The sequence below is a fragment of the Sinocyclocheilus grahami genome, unplaced genomic scaffold (assembly GCF_001515645.1).
Source record: "Sinocyclocheilus grahami isolate Dianchi unplaced genomic scaffold, SAMN03320097.WGS_v1.1 scaffold225.1, whole genome shotgun sequence".
NCBI lineage: Eukaryota > Metazoa > Chordata > Actinopteri > Cypriniformes > Cyprinidae > Sinocyclocheilus > Sinocyclocheilus grahami.
The window spans coordinates 1,846,967-1,870,949 of record NW_015505404.1 but is presented as its reverse complement, the minus strand read 5'-3'; the positions used below and the strand labels follow the sequence as shown (position 1 = coordinate 1,870,949).

Below are 23,983 nucleotides of genomic sequence, written 5' to 3'. Positions count from 1 at the left end.
CTCATGTGGTAACATCTTTGTTCAAACAAAGGCTACGTGCCTCTGATGGTGACCTTGCACCAGATATTTACTTTTTCCCTCCTGCTGCAAGAGAAAGCAGTGAGCATGCAGAGGGTGTTCCCTGTTAGTTGTCATACAAATCTCAGAGTTTGGCAGGAATATTCCAGTGACATAGTTTTGCATCCGTTTTAAGGGCCAGGAAGGGGTTAAGTGCTCAGTAAAAGTCTAAAATGCAAAGAAAACAGCAAGGCAGACCTTCCACTGTCCTAAGTTCTGCGGGTTCCCTTGGAGTGTGTTTGAAAAAATGAGCAAACTTTGCAGGTAATTTGGTTTTTATGTTGTGCTTTGCTCCTCCTCATTAAAGGCCATTAGGAGTGGAGAGAGTGCGGTGGAGATAAAGCTCTCATTGTGAGCCCAGCAGAGGTTCAGTGGGCCGTGTTGGCTGACCATAGAGCCTGCCTCCCCTCCTCTGTTTTCTTTCAGAAATATTTGAGTGGGATCAAACTGTAATAAGATCCAAGCACACACACACTCGAGCACACCGAGTCACGTTATACGCTCTGCACACAACGGCGCGTAACAGAACACGCACGCACAAATGCACATATCAGCCTTTATGGCTCTATCTTGACCGGAGTAGGTTTATTCCATTGCTGTGAAAGGGCCACACTGAGAGAAAAGAGGAGAAACAGTCTTGTGTCATGGTTTGAGATGAAACACTCCCCTCTTATGGAATGAAATCAACATACTTCTCTCATAAAACTGGAACCGCACCGTGCATGCGTAGGATCATGGCCGCAGAGACAAAAAGGCTAAGGCCTTGTTTTGCAGCGCTAGAAATAGCGTTCAAAGAGAGCGGGTCAATCCACCCCCTTTCCCAGAAGGAGCTACCTGAGCTTGTGGCTTCATGCACCCTGTCACCACCACTTCACAGGCTGGCGACACTCCTTGCGCAAACAAACGATGTTTCAAATGCTTGCTGAGATTTTTTTTCTCTGGATTTGGTTTGTGTGAGCTGTGACTTGCTTGTAGGTTCATAATCAGGCCTTTTTAGCCTGCATGCAGGAGCGTTTTTTACTAGATATGTTTATTATTGTCATATACTGACAAATATAGCATGCATATGGTACCATATTTGTTATTGGCCAATTTATTTATTTCTTAATACATTTAATCTATACTGTCGATATTTAAATGTGCATGCTCATTTCCCCTATTTTTGCATTTAGATCACTTTTAAAAAAAAGTTTAGTAACACTGTTAAGTGTGATCTTTGGAAAATTTTCATTTTTTAAATATTGTGATGCTAAATTCAGTTGTAGAATTTAAAACTATTTATTTTGCCGTCATCTAACACTCATTTAAGTATTTTAGCAACTCTTTTAAATGTAATTTTTTGGGAAATTAATGTAAATTTTTCATACTGTACATTATAATAAATTCAAATGTAGAGTAAAAAAGTGTTTTAATATTTACATTTATTTCTACACAAAGTATAGAAAAAAAAAAAAGTGTCTCTGTACAAGGAAATCTTGCTAGTTAAAGGCACAATATGTAAGATTTTTTTATTAAAATATCCACTAGAACAGTGTTATATATTTTTCTGACTTGTATACTTACATTATCCCAAATGTTTTGAAGAATGTTTAAATCCAGAGAAATAAGCAATTTTAACTAGTGTAACGGACCGTGTCCGTAGTGTCATTGCGTCGCCTGCCAATGACATCATAACCCCTCGATTTTTCCGGTTTTATTTTGTTGAAAACATGGAAACCTCAAAGACATTTTAAAATCTTATGCATTTTATTAGATGGGTGACAAACGCACAGAGTAGCATTATAACGGAACTTTCAATACACTCAAATGTATCTAGTATAAAACAGCACTGTTTTACCCCACATGACCGGAAGAAGCAGAAGCGGTCGACTGTGGCATAATAAAAGCTCTGCTGCTATCGAGCCGTGTATCGCGCTCGTCCTTCATTAGCAATCACTCCAGCGGCCTCGTTTCGCTTCCACGACTTTTAGCCCCATCCTGCTTCGTACTACTGTGACCTTAATAAGGCTTTAATACATTAGCTCATCAATTAACATGATTTCTGCCCGAGTCCCGTCGGATTACATCGGCTGTGAGGATAAAGACGACTACTCCCATGATTCCACACTCAGTCACGGTGTCATCAAACTACACCTTTGTTTCTTGTTTGTTTTGAAAATGCGCCCTCTAGCGACGAAAACTTTCATATTGTGCCTTTAAGCATTCAAAATACATCACATGCAGGTTTTTTTTTCAGTACAGCTTATAATAATTTGGTGCAAAGCATTGAATTGACAGCTCTCCAAAGAATGTCTGTGGCTGAAATTGTTAAAATTCCATAGGTGACCCTCTCCAAATCACTAAACATAAGGTATGTAGATTTGTAGAGGGTCACCTATGGAATTTTATCCCTTTCCTTTATGCTACCTGTGTAGCAAGAAAGAAAGGAAACGGATCTAAAATCTAAAAGCGTTCATACATATGGCCATCCACCCACCCTGAGTCCCTTATCCCACCCCACCCACATGCAGGAACTAGTAAAGCTCTTGAAAGTTAGGCCGGGGGGCCAAAGGTGGGAGTGGGAGCAGATTGCAGCCCCCTGGGCGAGTGTAACTCCTGCTCTGAACACTCATCCACTCTGTTTGACAATAGCAACAGAACACATCTCAACGAGTCTGATGAAAACTCCCTGCCGCCCAAGGGCGAGATTTTAGAGAATCTGGCGTCTTGGTTTGAAAGACAGTCTGTGGATGCTTGAGATCTGAGGCTATTTATGTAATAGGTCTTTGATGTCTTGCTGCCTCAGTGAGTTTGTTTGAAGCACACTTAACACTCATTTAAGTATTTTAGCAACTCTTTTAAATGTAATTTTTTGGGAAATTAATGTAAATTTTTCATACTGTACATTATAATAAATTCAAATGTAGAGTAAAAAAGTGTTTTAATATTTACATTTATTTCTACACAAAGTATAGAAAAAAAAAAAAGTGTCTCTGTACAAGGAAATCTTGCTAGTTAAAGGCACAATATGTAAGATTTTTTTATTAAAATATCCACTAGAACAGTGTTATATATTTTTCTGACTTGTATACTTACATTATCCCAAATGTTTTGAAGAATGTTTAAATCCAGAGAAATAAGCAATTTTAACTAGTGTAACGGACCGTGTCCGTAGTGTCATTGCGTCGCCTGCCAATGACATCATAACCCCTCGATTTTTCCGGTTTTATTTTGTTGAAAACATGGAAACCTCAAAGACATTTTAAAATCTTATGCATTTTATTAGATGGGTGACAAACGCACAGAGTAGCATTATAACGGAACTTTCAATACACTCAAATGTATCTAGTATAAAACAGCACTGTTTTACCCCACATGACCGGAAGAAGCAGAAGCGGTCGACTGTGGCATAATAAAAGCTCTGCTGCTATCGAGCCGTGTATCGCGCTCGTCCTTCATTAGCAATCACTCCAGCGGCCTCGTTTCGCTTCCACGACTTTTAGCCCCATCCTGCTTCGTACTACTGTGACCTTAATAAGGCTTTAATACATTAGCTCATCAATTAACATGATTTCTGCCCGAGTCCCGTCGGATTACATCGGCTGTGAGGATAAAGACGACTACTCCCATGATTCCACACTCAGTCACGGTGTCATCAAACTACACCTTTGTTTCTTGTTTGTTTTGAAAATGCGCCCTCTAGCGACGAAAACTTTCATATTGTGCCTTTAAGCATTCAAAATACATCACATGCAGGTTTTTTTTTCAGTACAGCTTATAATAATTTGGTGCAAAGCATTGAATTGACAGCTCTCCAAAGAATGTCTGTGGCTGAAATTGTTAAAATTCCATAGGTGACCCTCTCCAAATCACTAAACATAAGGTATGTAGATTTGTAGAGGGTCACCTATGGAATTTTATCCCTTTCCTTTATGCTACCTGTGTAGCAAGAAAGAAAGGAAACGGATCTAAAATCTAAAAGCGTTCATACATATGGCCATCCACCCACCCTGAGTCCCTTATCCCACCCCACCCACATGCAGGAACTAGTAAAGCTCTTGAAAGTTAGGCCGGGGGGCCAAAGGTGGGAGTGGGAGCAGATTGCAGCCCCCTGGGCGAGTGTAACTCCTGCTCTGAACACTCATCCACTCTGTTTGACAATAGCAACAGAACACATCTCAACGAGTCTGATGAAAACTCCCTGCCGCCCAAGGGCGAGATTTTAGAGAATCTGGCGTCTTGGTTTGAAAGACAGTCTGTGGATGCTTGAGATCTGAGGCTATTTATGTAATAGGTCTTTGATGTCTTGCTGCCTCAGTGAGTTTGTTTGAAGCACACTGCATTAGGATTTTCAGCTCAAATCTTCATTGAGTTTCTGTGAGCCTTTCTGCATGTATTTAGCATTTTTGCATGTTTGTGCACGACTGTTTTTTTTGCACGTCCTGGAATCCTTGTGAATATTTGCATTTCTGTGTGTTTGTGTTGGTGTCTAAGATGTCTGTGCTCCCGTGTTTGGGTACATCTCTGTCTGTTTGTATCTGAATGTCTATAGTTCGGCGTTTCAGCCGCAGTTTCTTGTTTAATAGCAACTGTGTTTGTCAGTTTATGTCTACACTGCGTCAACGCACAGCTATTGATTAAGTGTTCGCTATGTTTTCAAAGTATGGCCGTCGAAACATGTGGTCGTGGTGTGCTACATGTGTCTGTAAAAATGTGTGCGCGCGTGTGGTTCCAGTCACATTCTGTAGCTGTGACTGGGTTGTAATGCAGCCCACCTGTTTCCTCACTCCTTGTTGTGGCCGTGTGGAGATCAGAATTATGTTCTTTGAAGTAGGTCTCATTGCTTCCTGTATAACTGCATGCATGTGAGTTTGTGTTTCCTCTCTATATTGGGGTTTTTGTGATCTTTGTGGTTCGCAAGCCCCTGTATTGGGAGGTGGTCTCCTCATCCTCTGATGCTATATATATATATATATATATATATATATATATATATATATATATATATATATAAACAAAATTATAGAGAATTTATGTTCTGGAAATGCATGCAATTTTTTTTTGCAATTCTTAATGCAATCAACTCTGGAGGCCTGTACTATTGGGCCTAATCTAATCAGATTTGCAAAATATAAACCCAGAATTGCAAGATGAAAAATCCAGAATTCCAGATTTATATACAGTATATATATATATATATAACTTCTACTTCTAATTCCAACTTCTACTTTATTTTACTAAATTCTACTCTAATTTTCGAGTACAGTTCTGCATTATATTTGCTAGTAATTCAGCAAGTGAATTGGAATGAAAAGATCTCAACTGGATTCTGAATGACGCACATCCCTGCTGCAGAGCATTATTAGTTTCTATGACGAGGGATCTGACAGATGTGGAAGGCCGGCAGGGCCCAAAAACCAGTGGCTGTTTACAAATCAATCTCAGAACAGCCATAGATGTGCTACAGCTGAGAGATGCACCCTAATAATCCCCCTGGAATTTGTCACCATATGTGGAAAAGGAAGCAAATCCAATGTGTTTTCACGCATGTACGTTCTTACTTTAAGACATCACAATCACAGTGAGAACTTACTGTAGTTGTGTCATCACTATGAGAGAGACCCCACATCCCACTGAGGAGCCCTGTGGTGCCGTTGGGTTTTGTATGTTGTGTTTATTTTTCCTTGAGAATGTAGGAAAGGCGGTCGGATGGCTGTGCGAGTAGGTTCATCGAGTACTGTTTTGGCCTGAGGAGGAGTAAAGGCTCAGTCGGGTATAGAGGAATGGTTTGGTGATCTGTAATTTTACTCTGGGTTCACTCCTGGTTCTTTGTGATGTTTACACTGCCCTCTCTGTTTTTGGGGAGTAGACCACAGCCAGGCTGGCGTCCCTATGTGTGGCCTATCGGTGCTGTATGTCTTAAAAATGGAAAGCAGTGACAGTCTCATTCAACTGTACTGGACTTTACCAAACTGATCAGCATTATGACTGTAAACCAAAGCCTCTTTTCCATCAACAGAGTGTTAGTGGTGTCGGTGTCCAATCTGGATCCTTTCTGGCTCTGCTTTGCTCATTAGATCTGGTGGTTTTAAACAATGAACAGGTAACATCAGAAGCCAGAGTGTGGGATATTATCTCCAAGTATAGTTTTTAATTAAAGACCACATAAAAACGCAAAATGTAATGGTGAAAAACTAGATAAATCCCATTATTGTCTGAATATGTGGCACGGTGCTCATTCATTGGACTAATTCCAAGACATTTATTTTATTAGTTATTAGTTGTATTTAAATTGAAATATGAAATCTTATATATTTAAACAGTTATATATAAATAAACAAATACTATAATGTGCTATATTGGTTTGTGAGTTGGTCATGTTGAAGCACATTCAGTTATTATTAATTTCTCAGATCAACGGCAATGTGGGCAGATTCAGAGATCTACCGATCTGCACAATTTCAGTGGAAAAAGGGTATGCGTCATGAAGTATGAGAGGTGCTGAATCCGAACTGATCTAAACAGGTAGCATTGCTTTCACAAGGAGCCACTGGTTGATCACAGTATTGATAGTACAACTTCTTGTCTTTGTTTTCATAAAACTGCTGTCTTACAGGCCAGCGTGTGTTTTGTTTTGACTGATAGTCTGACACAAGCATAATCACATACTCTCCCTATCAGAAAATCACAAACAGACGTGTTTTTATGTGATAAACTGGCAGCAGTACACACATGCCAGTCTGTCTAGGTCTGATCTGACCTCATTTCTGCAGTGCATGAAAAGGGCATATGGACGCCCAACAATTAAACAAAGTAATCGAAGCATGTGACGGCGTGCTGATTACCATTGATTTGATTGCGCCCATCGATTCTGAAAAGCCTTAAAAGGCATGTGATGTCTTCCCCTCAATTTATTAGCTGGCTCACAGACGCTTGAAAAGATCTAGACTGAGTTTCAAATTCTTTTCGTTGTCAATGCTTAAATCTTTCATAACAGTTCTGTCATCTTTTATTTACCCTAATGTCGTTCCAAACCTGTATGATTTAGAAAAACAAAACAAAAGGAGAAATTTGAAAGAATGTTTATGCTGATCTTTTATCGGATCAAGTACAGTCAAGCTCCAAAAAAGCATCATGGAAGTACCAGAAATATTGCCAAAACATTATGCTCTATATTCCAAGTCTTCCGAAGCCAAACCATTACTCTGTATAACAGTTTAACATGTAAGGCAATCTTGCACTCTTAAATCTTATTTGCAGTTCTGCATATACAAACCAGTGTTGCCATTACTTAAACTTAATCTAAACCAAAATGAGATATTCTGCCTTAGCAACTAACTGAAAAGAGTTTAGGTTTAAATACTAAACCAATTATAAAATAGAATATAATCAATCAATCAATAAACTTTAGAAATATTAAAAAAAAAAAATTTTTTTAAATGATAAAATCACCTAAACGAATTACTAAAAATGAAACTAAAATTAAAATATAAAAGATAATTCAAAATATTAATAACTATATTAATAATACTAAAATAACATTGATTCAAACTTCCCAACACGTTCATGAAAGGAGGGTGAATAAATGATGACAAAATGTTAAGTTTTGTATAAACTTTTCCTTTAAACCAGTGATGATGAGAAAGATCATAGACATTTGATATTATGTACGCAATGCGAAGACTTTAACTACACTGTATTTTTTCCGTCGCTGAGGTAAACTTGGATCATGGGAGTGACATGAGCTGTATTACATCATTTACAGCAAAACTACGAATAATGAGTTATGTAACGTTAAGAGTCTAAACAGCTCTGCATTGGGACAGTTTCAGTTTGAGCTATCCTTTTCCACTCTCTTTCCTAAAAACCCATGACAGTCCATATTACAGAAAGACAGAACAGTCCCACACACGCACACGCTGCCCTGCTGCAGTAACAGTGTTACTCTGCCAGTGAAAAATGAGCCACAGTGAGGTGGACAGTGCAGGGGCCACCCTTTTGCCCTCCCCACTCATATTCCCTTACCTCAGTATCTCTTCCTCTCTCGTGCTTTCCCTCCTTTTATCTTTTTTCTCCCTCTCCCTTATTCCCGTTGCCTGGCACAGGGCCTCAGGTTTCCACCGCAGCCCCAGAGCTTGCCCACACTCCCCCAGGGCCCCAAGTGCTCCAGGATACGGGATGTGGAAATAATGTGACTGGAGTACTTCCACCCTGCCTCCAGAAAATCAGGTTCTGCGGATTGTTTATTTGAGGGGAAGGAGGCCTCAGCCAAACATCCTGTTTTAAAAAGCTTGCCTGGGTTTTGTAGCGCAGGGGCTGCTCAACTACCCCTTTGACGGCAGGGGGAAGCTGAGGAATGTTGAAGAGAAACCCAGCGGCCTGGAGGTGATGGGTTGGGATGTGCATTTGTATATGTGTGTGAGACTACATGTGTCTGTGTAGCATTCGTTTGATTTTAGTTTTTTTCTTTCTTTTCATTTTGACGGAGAGATGCACAGTATGTAAATATAACACATGCGGTACCGTGCCGTCATGGCTATACTATACAGCTCTCCTTGAGCGCGTGTTCCTGTCCTGAATGACCAACTTCCTCTTCCCCTTACATAACACACGTAAACAAGGCAAACAAATGCTCATCGGCCAATAGCGGACAGCTGAATTAGTCGCCCACCTCTATTGTATCTCACAACAGATTGAGAAAAGATATGCATATTTGTTTATGGTAATACTGTTTATGTCTCTCTGAGACTATCATGTTTTTGTCTTTGTCAGTAGGTTTCCGTGTGTAAATACGTGCCGCTTGGCCTTCTCAATGAGGAACTGGACTTGGATTTTAAGGATATTAGATTAAATTGTATTTTTTTCTCACCACATTGTTTGACCACAGTAAATATTTCAAGATGTAAAGCATATTGTTGTGATATCAGTCACGTATTTCACAAAATCAATATCAAGAATCACTATTTGAGTCACTAGTGGCAGTATGATAATAAACCTTTCTTTTAAGTGAATGTGACATCAATTTCAGCCAGGCATATTCTTTTAGTCTAATGTGAATTTAGATCTACACATTTACAGAAATCATCAAAATGCAGTCACAGTATTTAATCGAGGGGTCATTTTATTTTGTTTTGTTTTGTTTTGTTTTGTTTTGTTTGATTTGATTTGATTTGATTTTAAAGGCTTACACTGTGACATAAAGCATGCTTATATATCATCTAGTATATGTGACAACCAATGTGTTTGTCCATTTCAAAAGAGAGAAGAGTTTGTGTAAAATTGCAGACCATTCGTACAGGTAATCATTTCCTCACTGAGCCCACCCCCACCCAGTAATGAGTGAGAGATCGAGTCCTGCAATGTGCTCTGGGAAGGCTGGGGCAGCCCATCTCTCCTCTCCCTCCACCCTGCACGCCGCTGTGCCTGCCTGCCTCCTCCAATAGAGCTATTCATTCAGTCCGGGCCACGGGGTTAGGGAAACAAATAAAGAGGCAGCCATGCCATTAAAAATGTATGGAATGTCCAACTGTTAGTTTAGTGTTTTAGCGAACCTCCTCTCAAGGCTGTGGAAGGGGGAACAATACTCCGTTCAGGTTTTGCGTTCGGTCTCAGCTGGCCTGTGCCCAGAGGGTAGCCAGCAAAAAGGTGGCAGTAGTAGATGCAAAAGCCGGTTTTGTTTTCCGAGCAGTTTAGGATCCACGGTAAAAAATAAATTATTGCGCCTGACACTGGGATGGACAAGAGGTGATTTAGGCCTGTGGTTTGATTGCCTAGCTAAAATAAAGTGAAGAATGTTTTCTCCCCTTCCTCCCTAGAGGAACATTGACAGTTGTGCAGGGACCTATGGCAGTCAGTATTTTTAAAACTGGGAGAGCCAACGCATTCCTCTGGCCTGCAGAATGCACTGTGTGGATTAACTGTAGGGGCCCATGGAGTCTAACATCCTCACGTTAACCTTCATTAAGAGATAGACACAGAGCGTGCATGGAGAAACGGACACGATGTGTGGGGCGGAATGGAGCGCTAGTCTTTAAATGTTTAGTTCACTCAAATTTACTCACCGTCATTCTTTCTTTGTGATTTTAAGGTGAATTATTCGTTTTAGTTTTGTGTACATCTTCTAGGTGTTAGTACTTTTGACACAATGTTATTCTCACACAGGATACATTTGTCACAAAACATTTTTTTTTACTTTTTAATGTGTAATTTCTCGATTTAGTTTTTCTGTTTCTTCCTTTCTTTTTTTCTTTCCTTCCACAAGTTTGGCCAAGTGGTGATGATGTTCTCTTGTTTTAGAAACGGGTGCTACAATCAAAAGGGTTGAAGGCAGTGCACACTTGTCAGGCTAAATCATATTGGCACTGGCATATTTTTGGATTTTTCCAGAACTCTATGAGGGGAGTTGTTTTTCCCCCTTGTGTTTGCTGCTCAAAATTATGGAAATATTATTCAGACTAACCGAGCAGGATACGCATGTCTGTCAGAGGGAGCTGAGCTCACAAAGGGGGACTTCTATTATACTCTCAAAGAAGTCAAGAGATTGAGTTCAGTGCCTCTTATCTAGAATTATCTATCTATATATATATATATGTGTGTGTGTATGTATATAATGTGTATAATGATTATTTTTTTTAATTAAAAAAATACTGCAAAAATGTTTTCTCAGTTCAATTGCCATTGGCAGATGTGACATGCAATTAACTTTTGACTGTTACACTCTTACAAAATATTTCACCAAGTAGTACCTAGATATTGCAAAATAGGCAACTTATTGTAGTGACTAAAGAAGAAGCCGTCTGTTTTTCTTAACATTTAGGAGTCCTTGATCCTCACGCTAATGACTGCAAACAGATAAGAAAAGAGAGATAGAGATATAGCAAGAGAGACAGGCCTGGCGATCAAACTGCAATCACTCACTTAGCCGCAGCACATTCTCTGATGTGATTAGTGGTATGACGAAGCACACTGTACCTGTTTTAGTTTGCCCTGTTGGTCAATCTAAGCATGGAACAAAAGACTCCCTCAGAGACACAAAACGGGATTTGTGAGCGCCGGAGAGCAAGAGGAACACTAAGTTGATCTGCACTAACTGAATGTATTTGCACTGTGCCCAGAGTTTGGTCTGTCTTTCTAAATGCAATTACAGCCCTCAATGGGGAGTTCATGCCATACCTCAGTGGCCCTTATTGAGGACTTGGAAAACCCACAGCAAACAAGCCTATTCACTTCTGCTTATTGTGGGGTATTTCATGGATTTTAGTGGTATTTTGAGGTAAACATGTCTGGGGGAGTGTCTATTAAAGTATATGCTACTGGTGTGCCTCAAGGCTATGTCATTGGTCCTTGGCTATTTCAGTCTTTCTGTGTCTTTGTCTGTCTTGCTTTGTCTCTTTCTTACCTAATAAGCTGTTCTAAAGTAAGCCTTCTAGAACTGAGTAAGTTTGTTTTATGTTATTACGTCTGCTAGGGGTAAGACGCAATAAATGAATAAAAAGGGAAGGAACAAAAGGCTTCCAGCAGGCCGCCAGACCAAAAAAATGAACCAAAGAAAACAGTAAAGTATAAGGTAGCTTTATTGTACATGACCAAGGAAAATGCAGCCACCAATCGATAGAATTCATTAAGGGACAACAGTCCAAACAAAGAAATACCAAAAGCAAAAATAATTTGTCTAAGTGACAAATTATTAAAATAAACAAATAACTAGATATGAATAATAAAGCGGTATTTTTCGTCAGAGAGACCCAAGGCCCAAAATAACAAACAAAGCCAAACTAATAAAATAAAACAATATAAATAACCTGTCACAAAGAAAAAGAAAAATAAATACAATAAACCTAACCTATCTACTCTTAACTGAAAAAAAACATAGTAGAACTGAGATTTAAACAAAAATGGCAGGTCTCTCCTACGTTACTACCACATTTCAAAATAACCAAACAATCAAAAGAATCACTAACAACACATCTTGGTCTGGCAGCTAACAGGGAGTCTGGACCAGTGCGACCAGCCCGAAGTCGCACCGCCGCCTCTGAAGAGCGGAAGTGGCGTTTTAAAAGGACTGCCAGCTGATCACACCAATTACCGCTGATAGACGGCAGCACCCCTAGTCAATCAGCAGCAATCTGAAACTCAGACAGAAAACATCCAACAGAACACAAATATTATAGAAACACAAAAAACATCATAACGTAACATATGTAGATAATTATATCTTAATTATTTTCATTTAGATGATATTTGATACATTAATCAATATTTTTGTGTTTGTTCTTAACAGACACTTTTATGAAGTAGAATCAAATAAAAATAAAAATATATTTTAAAAATAACAGTCAAGAATGACTGTAAATCATTTAAATTTTATTTATATGCACTTATGAAACAACACTGTGATAAACACCAATATTTAGCCTACTTATTTAGTATTTATAAAACTATTAATATCTTTAGGAAGTAACATTAAAACCTGTTAATTTAACATGGCTCTATATATCACCATGCCCTAGCGCATTAAACTGTCTCTTCATCCATGTTGACAGATTTGATACCTCACAAAGTATTAGAAGTGCTCGCTTGTGCATTTTTAATGGGGGAACATAAACAATTTGCTTTGTTTTAGAAAGCAGCTGTGTAGCTACCCAGCACATGCAAGACTTCAAGCATTTGTGACTGAAACAGAAGGCGAAGACAGCATGGCTGTCAGGATGCATTCATTTGAGTGTTTATGATCCATTGGGCCGATCAATAGCACACCATCATCTGAGCTGAGTATGTGTCCATCACCTTGCAGATGAGCTGTATCCAAATACATAGCTTTCGCCTTAAATTAACCTGAGCTCAAGAACTGTCTCAACCACTGGCCTGGCTCCCTGCTCTGAAACCGTACCTGCTGTGTAACATTCAGCTGCCAGAGCCCATTTACCATTAATTTAAGGCTAATATTTTTTATGACAGCAATATTTGCGGTGATCAAAGTCTGGATTTCTGATAAGTTACACTTAACAGATCATAATCACTTGAATAATAGATGATTTGTATTTTTTGTATCTTTATTCCTTGAATAACAATAAGGATGGCACTGAAACCAGTAAAAGAGAGTTTTGCGAAAATTAACGGGACTATCATTTTCCCTATTGGATAACCAATGTGTTTTCAGTAATGTTTTATGTTCATTGATCATGCATGTGGGTTTTTATGTCTTGCAAACTACTCATTTGGTTGTTTTTGTTGTGAATTCTGCTGTTCTAAATATGTCTTCAAATTTGTGAGACTGATTTGTTATAGTCTTGGCAGCGTACAATGGGTTGAAAATTATAAATAATTGTGTGCCTGTGTTTTTCAGCAAAATTGTGATTGGTTATTTAATTTAATTATTATGCAAAATAATAATAATAATAATAATATTAATAAATGTAAAAATTTACAAATAATTGTAAATTGTTGTAATTAGTTTTACATTAGAATTAATGAAAAATATAAAATGTTTTTTTTCTGACACAAAATATATAATTACAAATTTATATTAAATATAATTTAATTGTTATGCAATTAATAATTATAAAAATATATTTTTACATAAACACACATGCACATATAAGAGATATTTATTTTTATATTTTATTTTATGTGGTTGATCCAGTGAAAATATAGTTAAGAGTTTTTAACAGGGTGGTGTAACTTAGTAATTATTTTTCAGGAATTTTAACTGCAAGATTTTGGAATGTCCCCATAATGAGTGTACTGTAATTTGCTTTGGATAAAAGTTTTGACTAAATGACTGATATGTACTTAGTGAAAGGGTTTCAGAGTTCATCAGATCTTTATGGCGAAAGTAATGGATATTTTCATGGCTTCTTAAATACTACGCAGTCACCTTTAATCTGCTTTTTGAAAGTGCTAAACATTCACACTCAAACACAAACCAATAATCTATACCACACTCCCATATAGAAGCAGCAGCAGTGTGAGGTTGCGAGCAAGCAGTAGATGGTCTGTATTTCTGGGAGTTTGTCCTTCACACTGCCCCGTCTGTTCTCATGGTAAAGGAATTTGGTTTTGGATCCCCCAGTCCTTCTGGCTAAGTCTCACCCGTGGAGATCAGTACATAGATCTGTGGGTCTTCGCACCGTTTGACTCTGCTGTGGAAATCACGGCAGAGGCCCAGCGATCTGACCTGGGGAGACCGCATACTCGTTCATTTGTTGCTCTGGGCTCAGATGGCCCATGTGTTGAAATGTCAACACTAGTGAGTGTTAAGGAATCCAGAGAGGCAGGGCAGCAGTGGCCGTCAGTGAATCTGAGCTAAGCTGTGCTTTATATGGGTCTGAGGTGTGAATCTTACGCACATTTGACCAAGTCGTCATTAACACTATAGAGCCATAGTGAAGGGATTAAAATACACACTTGCCATTTGCAATGCAATCTGCGTGCACTCTGTAAATTCAGACTGTGAATTCTGTTTATCTGCATTTTCATAAAAGATTGCATAGCCCCTTTTTGGCCTAAATATAAAGCTACAGAAGTCATTGAATAAATTATGATAATTGTGGTTGCTACAATGAATTATGAAAAATGACGTTTACAGCATTTCATTTATGTCTAGTCCTGTTTTGTCACAGTTGCCTGTTAGCAGTTTTTTTTTTTTGGATTGTTGCAACCTATGACAGAAAATAGTTATATATATATAAATAGTCAAATATATGAACATACATATATGTATGTATGTGATTAGCTTTTGGCAGTTACAGGTAGTATGTAGAATTTTGTTCTGAGTATGAATATTTTTGTTCTGTTTTCCTGATCTGCTAAAAGCGAAATTAACACTAACACTAGCATATAGATGATTTAAAACAGCCAGAAAACTTTTCATTTTGTTTTCCTGGTATCTTTAATCCTCTCTCAGAAATGGAATAGAAAGTTATTCTCTCAGCATGATTCCATTGCTTTTACTTCTGCCGCCTTAGATATGTTGTTTCACCACTTTTAACAGCCCAGCAATGGTAACAAGGAGCCTGAGAAAACTGTAAAAACTCTAAAATTAATGAAGTGAAGGGAAGAAAAGGAGAGTGGGTCAAAGAGAAAGAAACCCATCTGTGTGAGAGTGCCGCCACAGTTAGTGCGTCTGGCTGATAAAGCAGTCTTTGATGGCAGAGATAGTACAGACGCCAGCCTAAATGTGGCCCGTTAGTGTGTTGTAAGTCGCCCTGTAGTGATAGTTGTCTAAAAAATCAGAGCCGTACCAAAGAGAGGCCGGAGGGAGGGAAGTATGGCGGCATTGTTTATTATGTTTCACTTTTTCCCCCAGTCCAGGCAACCGTAATTCCAGCTTCCCTCTCTGACCCCAGTGAGAAGAAGAATGCCCAGGCCTGTCAAGAGTGGCGTCAAAAGATGAATTCTGTCCACCATAAAACTTCACTGTGCTCTCTCGTTCTGTTTCTCCTGCTCACATAAACACTCTCTGTCTTTCTCCCCCTCCGCCTGTCAGCGCAGTGGTACAGTCTAATAGCTGGAGGGAATCTAATCCTTGGCACAGGATAAGAGACTCAGACTCCCCCTCCATTCCCTCCCTTTCCATCTCTCTCTCTCGCTCGCTCGCTCTCAGTTCAGTTCAATTCAAGAAAGCTTCGCTGCCATGAATGTTAGGATCACATTATTTCCAAAGCAACAGTGTCTCTCTCTCTCTCTCTCGTCTCTTTCCCTCTCTGGTTAAAGGGTCTGGCAGGAGTGCTGTGGAGGAATGAGTTCATCTTTTTAGAATTCCCTGGATTAGAGGGGATGAAAAAGACAGGGATGTGGGCCTGTAGTTTGGTGGGAAGAAATGACAAGCTGCTGTTTTTCCTCTCGATCTTTCTCTCGCTCTGGATCTGCTCAGAGCTCTATGGACGTGTGTTTACCCCGAGGCGGTTCTTTTCTTGCCTTTTCTCCTCCCTGCATGGTGCTTTTAAAAGCATTAGTGGATAATCACATAGTATCGCCATTGAAATCAACCCCCTTTTGTGTACTTCCAGTTAATTACCTCCAACTCACCCCAAATTAAAAAGTTTTGGTGGGGCGTGGATTGTTGCAACCTATGACAGAAAATAGTTATATATATATAAATAGTCAAATATATGAACATACATATATGTATGTATGTGATTAGCTTTTGGCAGTTACAGGTAGTATGTAGAATTTTGTTCTGAGTATGAATATTTTTGTTCTGTTTTCCTGATCTGCTAAAAGCGAAATTAACACTAACACTAGCATATAGATGATTTAAAACAGCCAGAAAACTTTTCATTTTGTTTTCCTGGTATCTTTAATCCTCTCTCAGAAATGGAATAGAAAGTTATTCTCTCAGCATGATTCCATTGCTTTTACTTCTGCCGCCTTAGATATGTTGTTTCACCACTTTTAACAGCCCAGCAATGGTAACAAGGAGCCTGAGAAAACTGTAAAAACTCTAAAATTAATGAAGTGAAGGGAAGAAAAGGAGAGTGGGTCAAAGAGAAAGAAACCCATCTGTGTGAGAGTGCCGCCACAGTTAGTGCGTCTGGCTGATAAAGCAGTCTTTGATGGCAGAGATAGTACAGACGCCAGCCTAAATGTGGCCCGTTAGTGTGTTGTAAGTCGCCCTGTAGTGATAGTTGTCTAAAAAATCAGAGCCGTACCAAAGAGAGGCCGGAGGGAGGGAAGTATGGCGGCATTGTTTATTATGTTTCACTTTTTCCCCCAGTCCAGGCAACCGTAATTCCAGCTTCCCTCTCTGACCCCAGTGAGAAGAAGAATGCCCAGGCCTGTCAAGAGTGGCGTCAAAAGATGAATTCTGTCCACCATAAAACTTCACTGTGCTCTCTCGTTCTGTTTCTCCTGCTCACATAAACACTCTCTGTCTTTCTCCCCCTCCGCCTGTCAGCGCAGTGGTACAGTCTAATAGCTGGAGGGAATCTAATCCTTGGCACAGGATAAGAGACTCAGACTCCCCCTCCATTCCCTCCCTTTCCATCTCTCTCTCTCGCTCGCTCGCTCTCAGTTCAGTTCAATTCAAGAAAGCTTCGCTGCCATGAATGTTAGGATCACATTATTTCCAAAGCAACAGTGTCTCTCTCTCTCTCTCTCACATATTATCTTTTTCGGAGTGTCTATTTACACTAAGTGCAAATAGCCCGTTCAACACTGCCCTCCAAGGTGTGGTTGGGCTAGACAATATTACAAAAGACGGCTATCAAAGAACAGCTCCACTGATCGACCCGAGTTCGAATCCGCCTTTTGCAGAACTCATTCGTGTCCCTTTTCACATCTATCACATTGCAAAGGCATTTGTTTTCAATAAAAATGGAAAATATTCGAAAAATTGAAAATTAAGTATCGGGTAGGGTTAGGGTTAGGTGTAAGTAGCTTTATTGTCACAACAAGTCAGCATCCATTTAATAATTTTAATAAAACCTATAATTTAGACTCAGTGCACTGCATACTGTTTTATAATGTATTTCAATACTGAGGTGCAGATATTTGCCACTATTTGCAATAAGTAGTCTAAATAGCAAAAAATACTGCTATTTTTACATAGTGTAAATAGAAGCTATGGCTATTTGCACTTAGTGTAAATAGCGTATCACTAAGAAAATATGCTATTTTCACTTAATGTAAATAGCATCTTATTAAGAAAAAGAATACAATAATAAATAATAAAATTACATAAATTTAGATACATACATTTGGCCTCGTGGGCAGCGCGCCAACATGCAGCGCCATTGCGCTTCGGGTGTCACGAGTTCGAGTCCCGGCTCGCGGACCTTTCCCGATCCCAGCCCCCTCTCTCTCACCCACTTCACTTCCTGTCGACCTATACTGTCCTATCAAAATAAAAGCATAAAATGCCATAAATAAACCTTTAAAAAAAAGTTAATATTAAGTTAAATGTATGTATTGTATATACAAGTATATTTGCCATTGGGGTAAAAAAAACTCATTGGAATATATATTCTCTGCAAAATGGTACATTTTAAGTGTTTTAATTAGGTTTAGATGTTTTATTATATGTTTTCTTCAGTAAAAAATGTATACATATTTATATGTTGTAATTTATATAATGTTATATGTTATAATTTATATATAACTAAATAAATGCAATATATATAATACTGGTAAATGTAAGCAAACATTTGCCAGTAGCATAAAAAAATAAACAACTTAGAAATAAGTTGTTTTATTTTCAAATAAATTAGAATTTTTTTTAAATCCAGTTGAGTAAGGTTGGGTAAAGGCTTAATGTCTTGTTTTATGGGTTTTCACAATGTTTAGAACTGTTTTTACTGTAAAATGAAGCTAATAAAGAAAAACTATTGATAAATGTATTGATGTTTTGCAATGTGGTCACTAGCTGGTGGACATATTCCAAAAAACATCTTGAACATCTTAAGCTGGTTTAAACACTGGTAGGTGATTTGTTGCTGGTCCAGGATGGTCTATCAGCTTTGACTAACTAGAAAGCATTTACCATGTTCCAATCTTAGACTGGATTTTTCAGCAGGGAGTGTAAAGGAAGAGTAAATCTGCAAAACAAAGAGAAGGCACTGGCTGGATTTGAGTTCTAAGATTCCAATGAGTTTGCCCGATTAGTTCTCTTCCTTCCCCGTCTCCTTTCCCACTGACACACACTCACACGGCACCGCTCAGGCGAGAACAGCCAAAACACACACTCCTCTCTCAAACACAAACATTTGCTGATATTCTCTTCAGCTCTAATATACTTAAAACACATGACCACACATGCACAACACCCTCAGGAAAGGGGCCGGTCTCTGGGCTGAGCATTGTTCGCTCCCAAGCTAAACATTAAATAGATTATTAACCTTTAATCTTTGCACCTCTGTTTAAACCCACAGAACAGGCAGCGCAGACTCAACCACCCCCTTTCTGTATCTCTCTCCATCTTGCTCACATTAAAATGGGGGCATTAATCATATAACAGCACTCCTATGTTAGACGGCCATGTGAAACTTCCTGCCGCATTGTTTCATTTTTTGCATTTAGGTATAAGTTCAAATTCAGCCCTCATTAGGCGGCATAGCTGGGAGCATGTATTCCTGTATCCTTTCCATTGACCTAACATAGAGCTACTGGCTTAACGTAGAGAAAGATCTGCATGATTATTATGATTTATTCACACCATTCTCCATGAAGTGTTTTTGGATGAAAACGGCCAGCGCAATGGTTTCATTAGATCATTCGGGCAGAAAAACCACCTTGCAAAAGGATGTAAGAAATTCTGTAATGTTAACATGCAGGGGCCCAGCGCAAGGGGCCATTTCAGTAAAGAGAAGTGTGTTTAAAATTGGTCCTGATTCCACACATCCAAACAGTTGTGCTTGAATGGGCAGTAGTTGTCCATTAATAAATTTCTTTCGAATTTGTTTGAGGTGTTTATTTTCCAGTGTATTTTGTGCTCATGAGTTTGTGTGTTTGTGTTGATTGTCTATCTTGGCACTGGTTAAAGGATAGCTCATCCAACAATGCAAATTCGATCAATATTTATTCATCTTCAACCTGATAAACAAAATAAAAAATTAGGCTTTTGAAGAATCTTTTTGCACCTCTATTCTATACAATAGCCAAATAGGTTCATATTGACCCTACAGGACTTTTAAAATATATTCCAAGTCTTCAAAAGCCTTGCAATTGCTCTGTTTGAGTAACATACCAAAATTTGAGACATTTTTTACTTATTCAGGCTGTCAAATTAAATATGGCACTATTTGGTCACCAGACATACAAGAACTAATAACATCACATTATTGATAAGTGATGCTATTGATGTTTCATGTTATTGTTGTCCTACCAGCGAGTCAATAACGTCTTAAAGTATGGCTAGTGATGCACTGAAATAACACCAAAACCGAAAATAAACTTTTAATTTAACCAAAAACTGTAACTAGGTTTCAGGCTAATTGGCTGATTCTCGTTATTCTATTCAGGGTGTAATGTTCACAGGTAATAAACCAGTTGTAGTGCAATGCACAACATCAACATTTTTCAGCCGAACAAATTTTACTTGCTGTTCTAGGATCTTTTTTGGTCACAGGGAAGTTTACCCATTGTAGCGTATCCACATTGTCTGCATAAAGTCAATGTCAATTCTGACAGTCAAAACGCATTATTGCAGTAGCGATTACTAATGATGAATGATTATGGCCCTTCGGTTGCGGCCGAAACCGAAAAATCCTATTTTTACGTTTGCCGATATTTCAGTACATCACTAATATTGAATGGCTTCAGAAGACAGGAAATATAGTGCACAAATCCTGTTTGGAGCATAACAGCCTTGATCACTGCAAACTGTTGCTATATGAAGAAAAGCTTAATAAAGATTCTTAAGCTCTCCTGTGCTTGTGTTTCACCCAGAAAACATACAGCGTACAGGTTTAGAATGACAGGAGGGAGAGTAAGTGATGTCAAAAGTTTCGTTTTTTAATGACCTGGGCATTTGTTCGACCCTGAATGAACAGGGACTATAGACCTGGCCCTTAAAATCTCCCTGCCAATAGCTTCTCAGGAGTGAAATAATGGCATCACTCAATGTGCAAGTTAATCTGAGCTGATAGCGTGAAGCCTGAGGGGTCAGGGGGGTCACAAACTCGCGCTAAGTTGTCAGGGAGCTGAAAGCTCTCCCCAGGCCCACAGCGGGAGTTGGCAGGGAGGGGACGCTCCCACTCCACCCAAGCCATCACCACCATCACCCACCCACAGGAATGTGGAGGAGAATAGAGACGGGGGAGGGAGTTGTCGCCGGATATGAGCTCATAGCTTTTCCATATCCCCCTTCCACAACTACTTTCTCCCCGGATCAAGAAAGAGCGGGCAGAAATGCACACTATGCGTGGCGCATTGTACTCAGAAACGTTTAAGAGTGTGTGTGGCTGAGATAGATGTGTATTGAGGGAGCTGCAACTCACTCAGGGTTTAACACCAAATGGAAGTCTGCAGACAGACTCCCAAGCCATGAAAGTGAATTAAATGAGCTGATTTAAAGGGTGTTTGGTTGTTCTGTCTAATGTGTGCATTGCATGTATGCATGTTTTTTGGAGCATAAAAGCTTCAACTGAAGTATTTTTTTAATGTCATATAATAATATTTGTTTTGGGGTAAAAAATTATTATAATTTTTTTTACAATTTCCCACCTTCAGCTGTGCTTTTGCATTCAGAATAAGTAAATAACTAATGAATTAAGTTTTGAAGTAGTGCCCTCTTAGAGACGGGGGAGGGAGTTGTCGCCGGATATGAGCTCATAGCTTTTCCATATCCCCCTTCCACAACTACTTTCTCCCCGGATCAAGAAAGAGCGGGCAGAAATGCACACTATGCGTGGCGCATTGTACTCAGAAACGTTTAAGAGTGTGTGTGGCTGAGATAGATGTGTATTGAGGGAGCTGTAACTCACTCAGGGTTTAACACCAAATGGAAGTCTGCAGACAGACTCCCAAGCCATGAAAGTGAATTAAATGAGCTGATTTAAAGGGTGTTTGGATGTTCTGTCTAATGTGTGCATTGCATGTATGCATGTTTTTTGGAGCATAAAAGCTTCAACTGAAGTATTTTTTTAATGTCATATAATAATATTTGTTTTGGGGTAAAAAATTATTATAATTTTTTTTACAATTTCCCACCTTCAGCTGTGCTTTTGCATTCAGAATAAGTAAATAACTAATGAATTAAGTTTTGAAGTAGTGCCCTCTTGAGGCAGCCCATGACAGTGCAGCATTCAACTCCACATAATAAACCATCTTTCTGGCCAGTAAATGTTTTAATTTTGTCTGCATTGTATTTTATTTGCAAACTTACTAACAGACCCATTCTCTTTTCTTGTTTCAGATGCCAGTCTGTCACCTGACGCCCCCAAGCAGAGTCATTGGTGTAACGTGGCGTACTGGGAGCATCGGACACGGGTGGGCCGCCTCTACACGGTGTACCAGCCCGCCGTCAGCATTTTCTATGACCTACCTCAAGGCACGGGCTTCTGCCTCGGCCAGCTGAGCCTGGACCAGCGTAGCAGCACCGTGCAGCGGACGCGCGGCAAGATCGGTTATGGCTTGCTTCTCAGCAAAGAGCCAGACGGAGTCTGGGCCTACAACCGCAGTCAGCACCCCATCTTCGTCAACTCACCTACCCTGGACGTACCAGGGAACCGTAGTTTGGTGGTGCGCAAGGTGATGCCAGGCTACTCCATAAAAGTGTTTGACTACGAACGCTCGTCCATGCTCAGGCTGGGGGCCGAGTCCGAGCTGCTAGAGGGACCGTATGACCCAAACAGTGTGCGCATCAGCTTCGCAAAAGGCTGGGGCCCTTGTTACTCCCGCCAGTTCATCACTTCCTGCCCGTGCTGGCTCGAGATCCTCCTCAACAACCACAGATAACACATACACACATGGACTCAATTGTGTTGAACTCCACAGTTGTGTTTGGACTCCACAGACTATCCCAAATATCATCTACTTAGATTTAATATAAAGTTTTATATATTATAAGAAATATATATTATACTTGTAAATACTGGAGTCATTTTTACAATGTAATTATTTATGTATGGTGCAATGTGTACACGGACAAGAGGAAAAAAACGGGAAATGCACTTTGGCTTATATATTATATATATAAATATCTATAAAGATAAAGAATCTTTCAATACCAATTTGAAAAATTATACAGCAAAAATAGGAAGAGCCTGGTTTTGGTGTATAGTTTTCATATACTATTAATATCCAGATGAAAAGCTAACACCATTCACACATTGATAATAAAGTATTCGCATAATATTGCTGTGCTTTCTGTCTCTCACTTACCCTTTTTTCACCCATAAAAATATTTGCTTCTAGATGCTTATATTTACATGAAAAAAGAAGATAATGTGAATGGAATAAAAGGGGGTTTTCACAGCGATACCATTTTGGTTTCTTCAAAGCACCTGATCCAACTGAATATTTTTTAAACTTTTTTTCTTGGTGTGAAAACATCTAAAGAACCATTTTCCAATATAAAGAACCTTTGTGCAATGAAAAGGTTCAATGGATATTAAAGGTTCTTCGTGGAACCATAGATGCCAATAAATAACCTATATTTTTAAGTGTAAACTATCAAATTCATCTGATATTAGGCTTTGTGTTTTATCATCGCATCCTCAATTATATTTTACATGGTGTCCTAACCAGATGCAACATCATGAAATCTGATTGGTCGAAAAATCCCATTCTGCATAACAGTACATTAAACATTACAATTTTCTCTGATTGGCTGTCTAATGTAATTTTGTAATGTTGCTTCTCGCTGGAAACGTTGTGCCTGGTTAGGACATGGTCTTTCACACAACCTGCTGATGAAACAAACCGTCGCCGTGGAAGTGAAAAGAAATCCATGCTATTGAAACTGAGTTTTCAAACCGGGGCTTTGGGCATTGGCTGTCATTCTAAAAATTGTTCAAACCTCTGGAATTAACATTTCGAAACCGAGGGAGGTCGTTTCGGTGGCGCAAAGTTATTTCAGGCACCAATCTCTCATTTCGCTTCAGAGCCAAGCTCACATCTACATGTTGGTTGAGAGGAGGTTACAGCCAGAGTTCCTTGAGGTCCTTGAGAGCCTTGCTGGCTGGTGTTGAAGAGAAAGGAGGAGTTTTTCTCCTTTGAGAAGATGATGTATCCTCAAGCATGGCTTCCTCTCTGCTCCGTCCCTGCAGCTCCTCACCGACTAGCGTCCACAGCGGCCGTGGTCAGTGGTTTATGGGACCAGCTGTGCTTCTTTCTTCTGTGAGGAGAGGAGGTGGTGGCTCCAATCCCAGTGCATTGATATATCTCCATGAATGCAGATGGCAAAACCAAGACCTTTAAAAGAAACTATGCGCAGGCCAGTAAACTACTTCCAAGGTGGATGTGGTAGGGCTGGCTTCCTTTCTAATTGTGGGTGTTGGTTGTCAGA

At 39.3% G+C, this 23,983-nt stretch overlaps 1 protein-coding gene across 1 annotated transcript in view; it reads left to right on the top strand.

The window, feature by feature from the left end:
- LOC107596967 (mothers against decapentaplegic homolog 6-like) overlaps window positions 1-22,819 on the top strand; it is a 28,346-nt gene extending 5,527 nt beyond the window's left edge. Inside the window, exon 4 of the mRNA XM_016287844.1 lies at window positions 21,890-22,819. Within this exon, the coding sequence (XP_016143330.1) occupies window positions 21,890-22,431 (542 nt within the window). The 3' untranslated portion in view covers window positions 22,432-22,819. The remainder of the gene's footprint in view (window positions 1-21,889) is intronic.
- The last annotated feature ends 1,164 nt before the right edge of the window (window positions 22,820-23,983 follow it).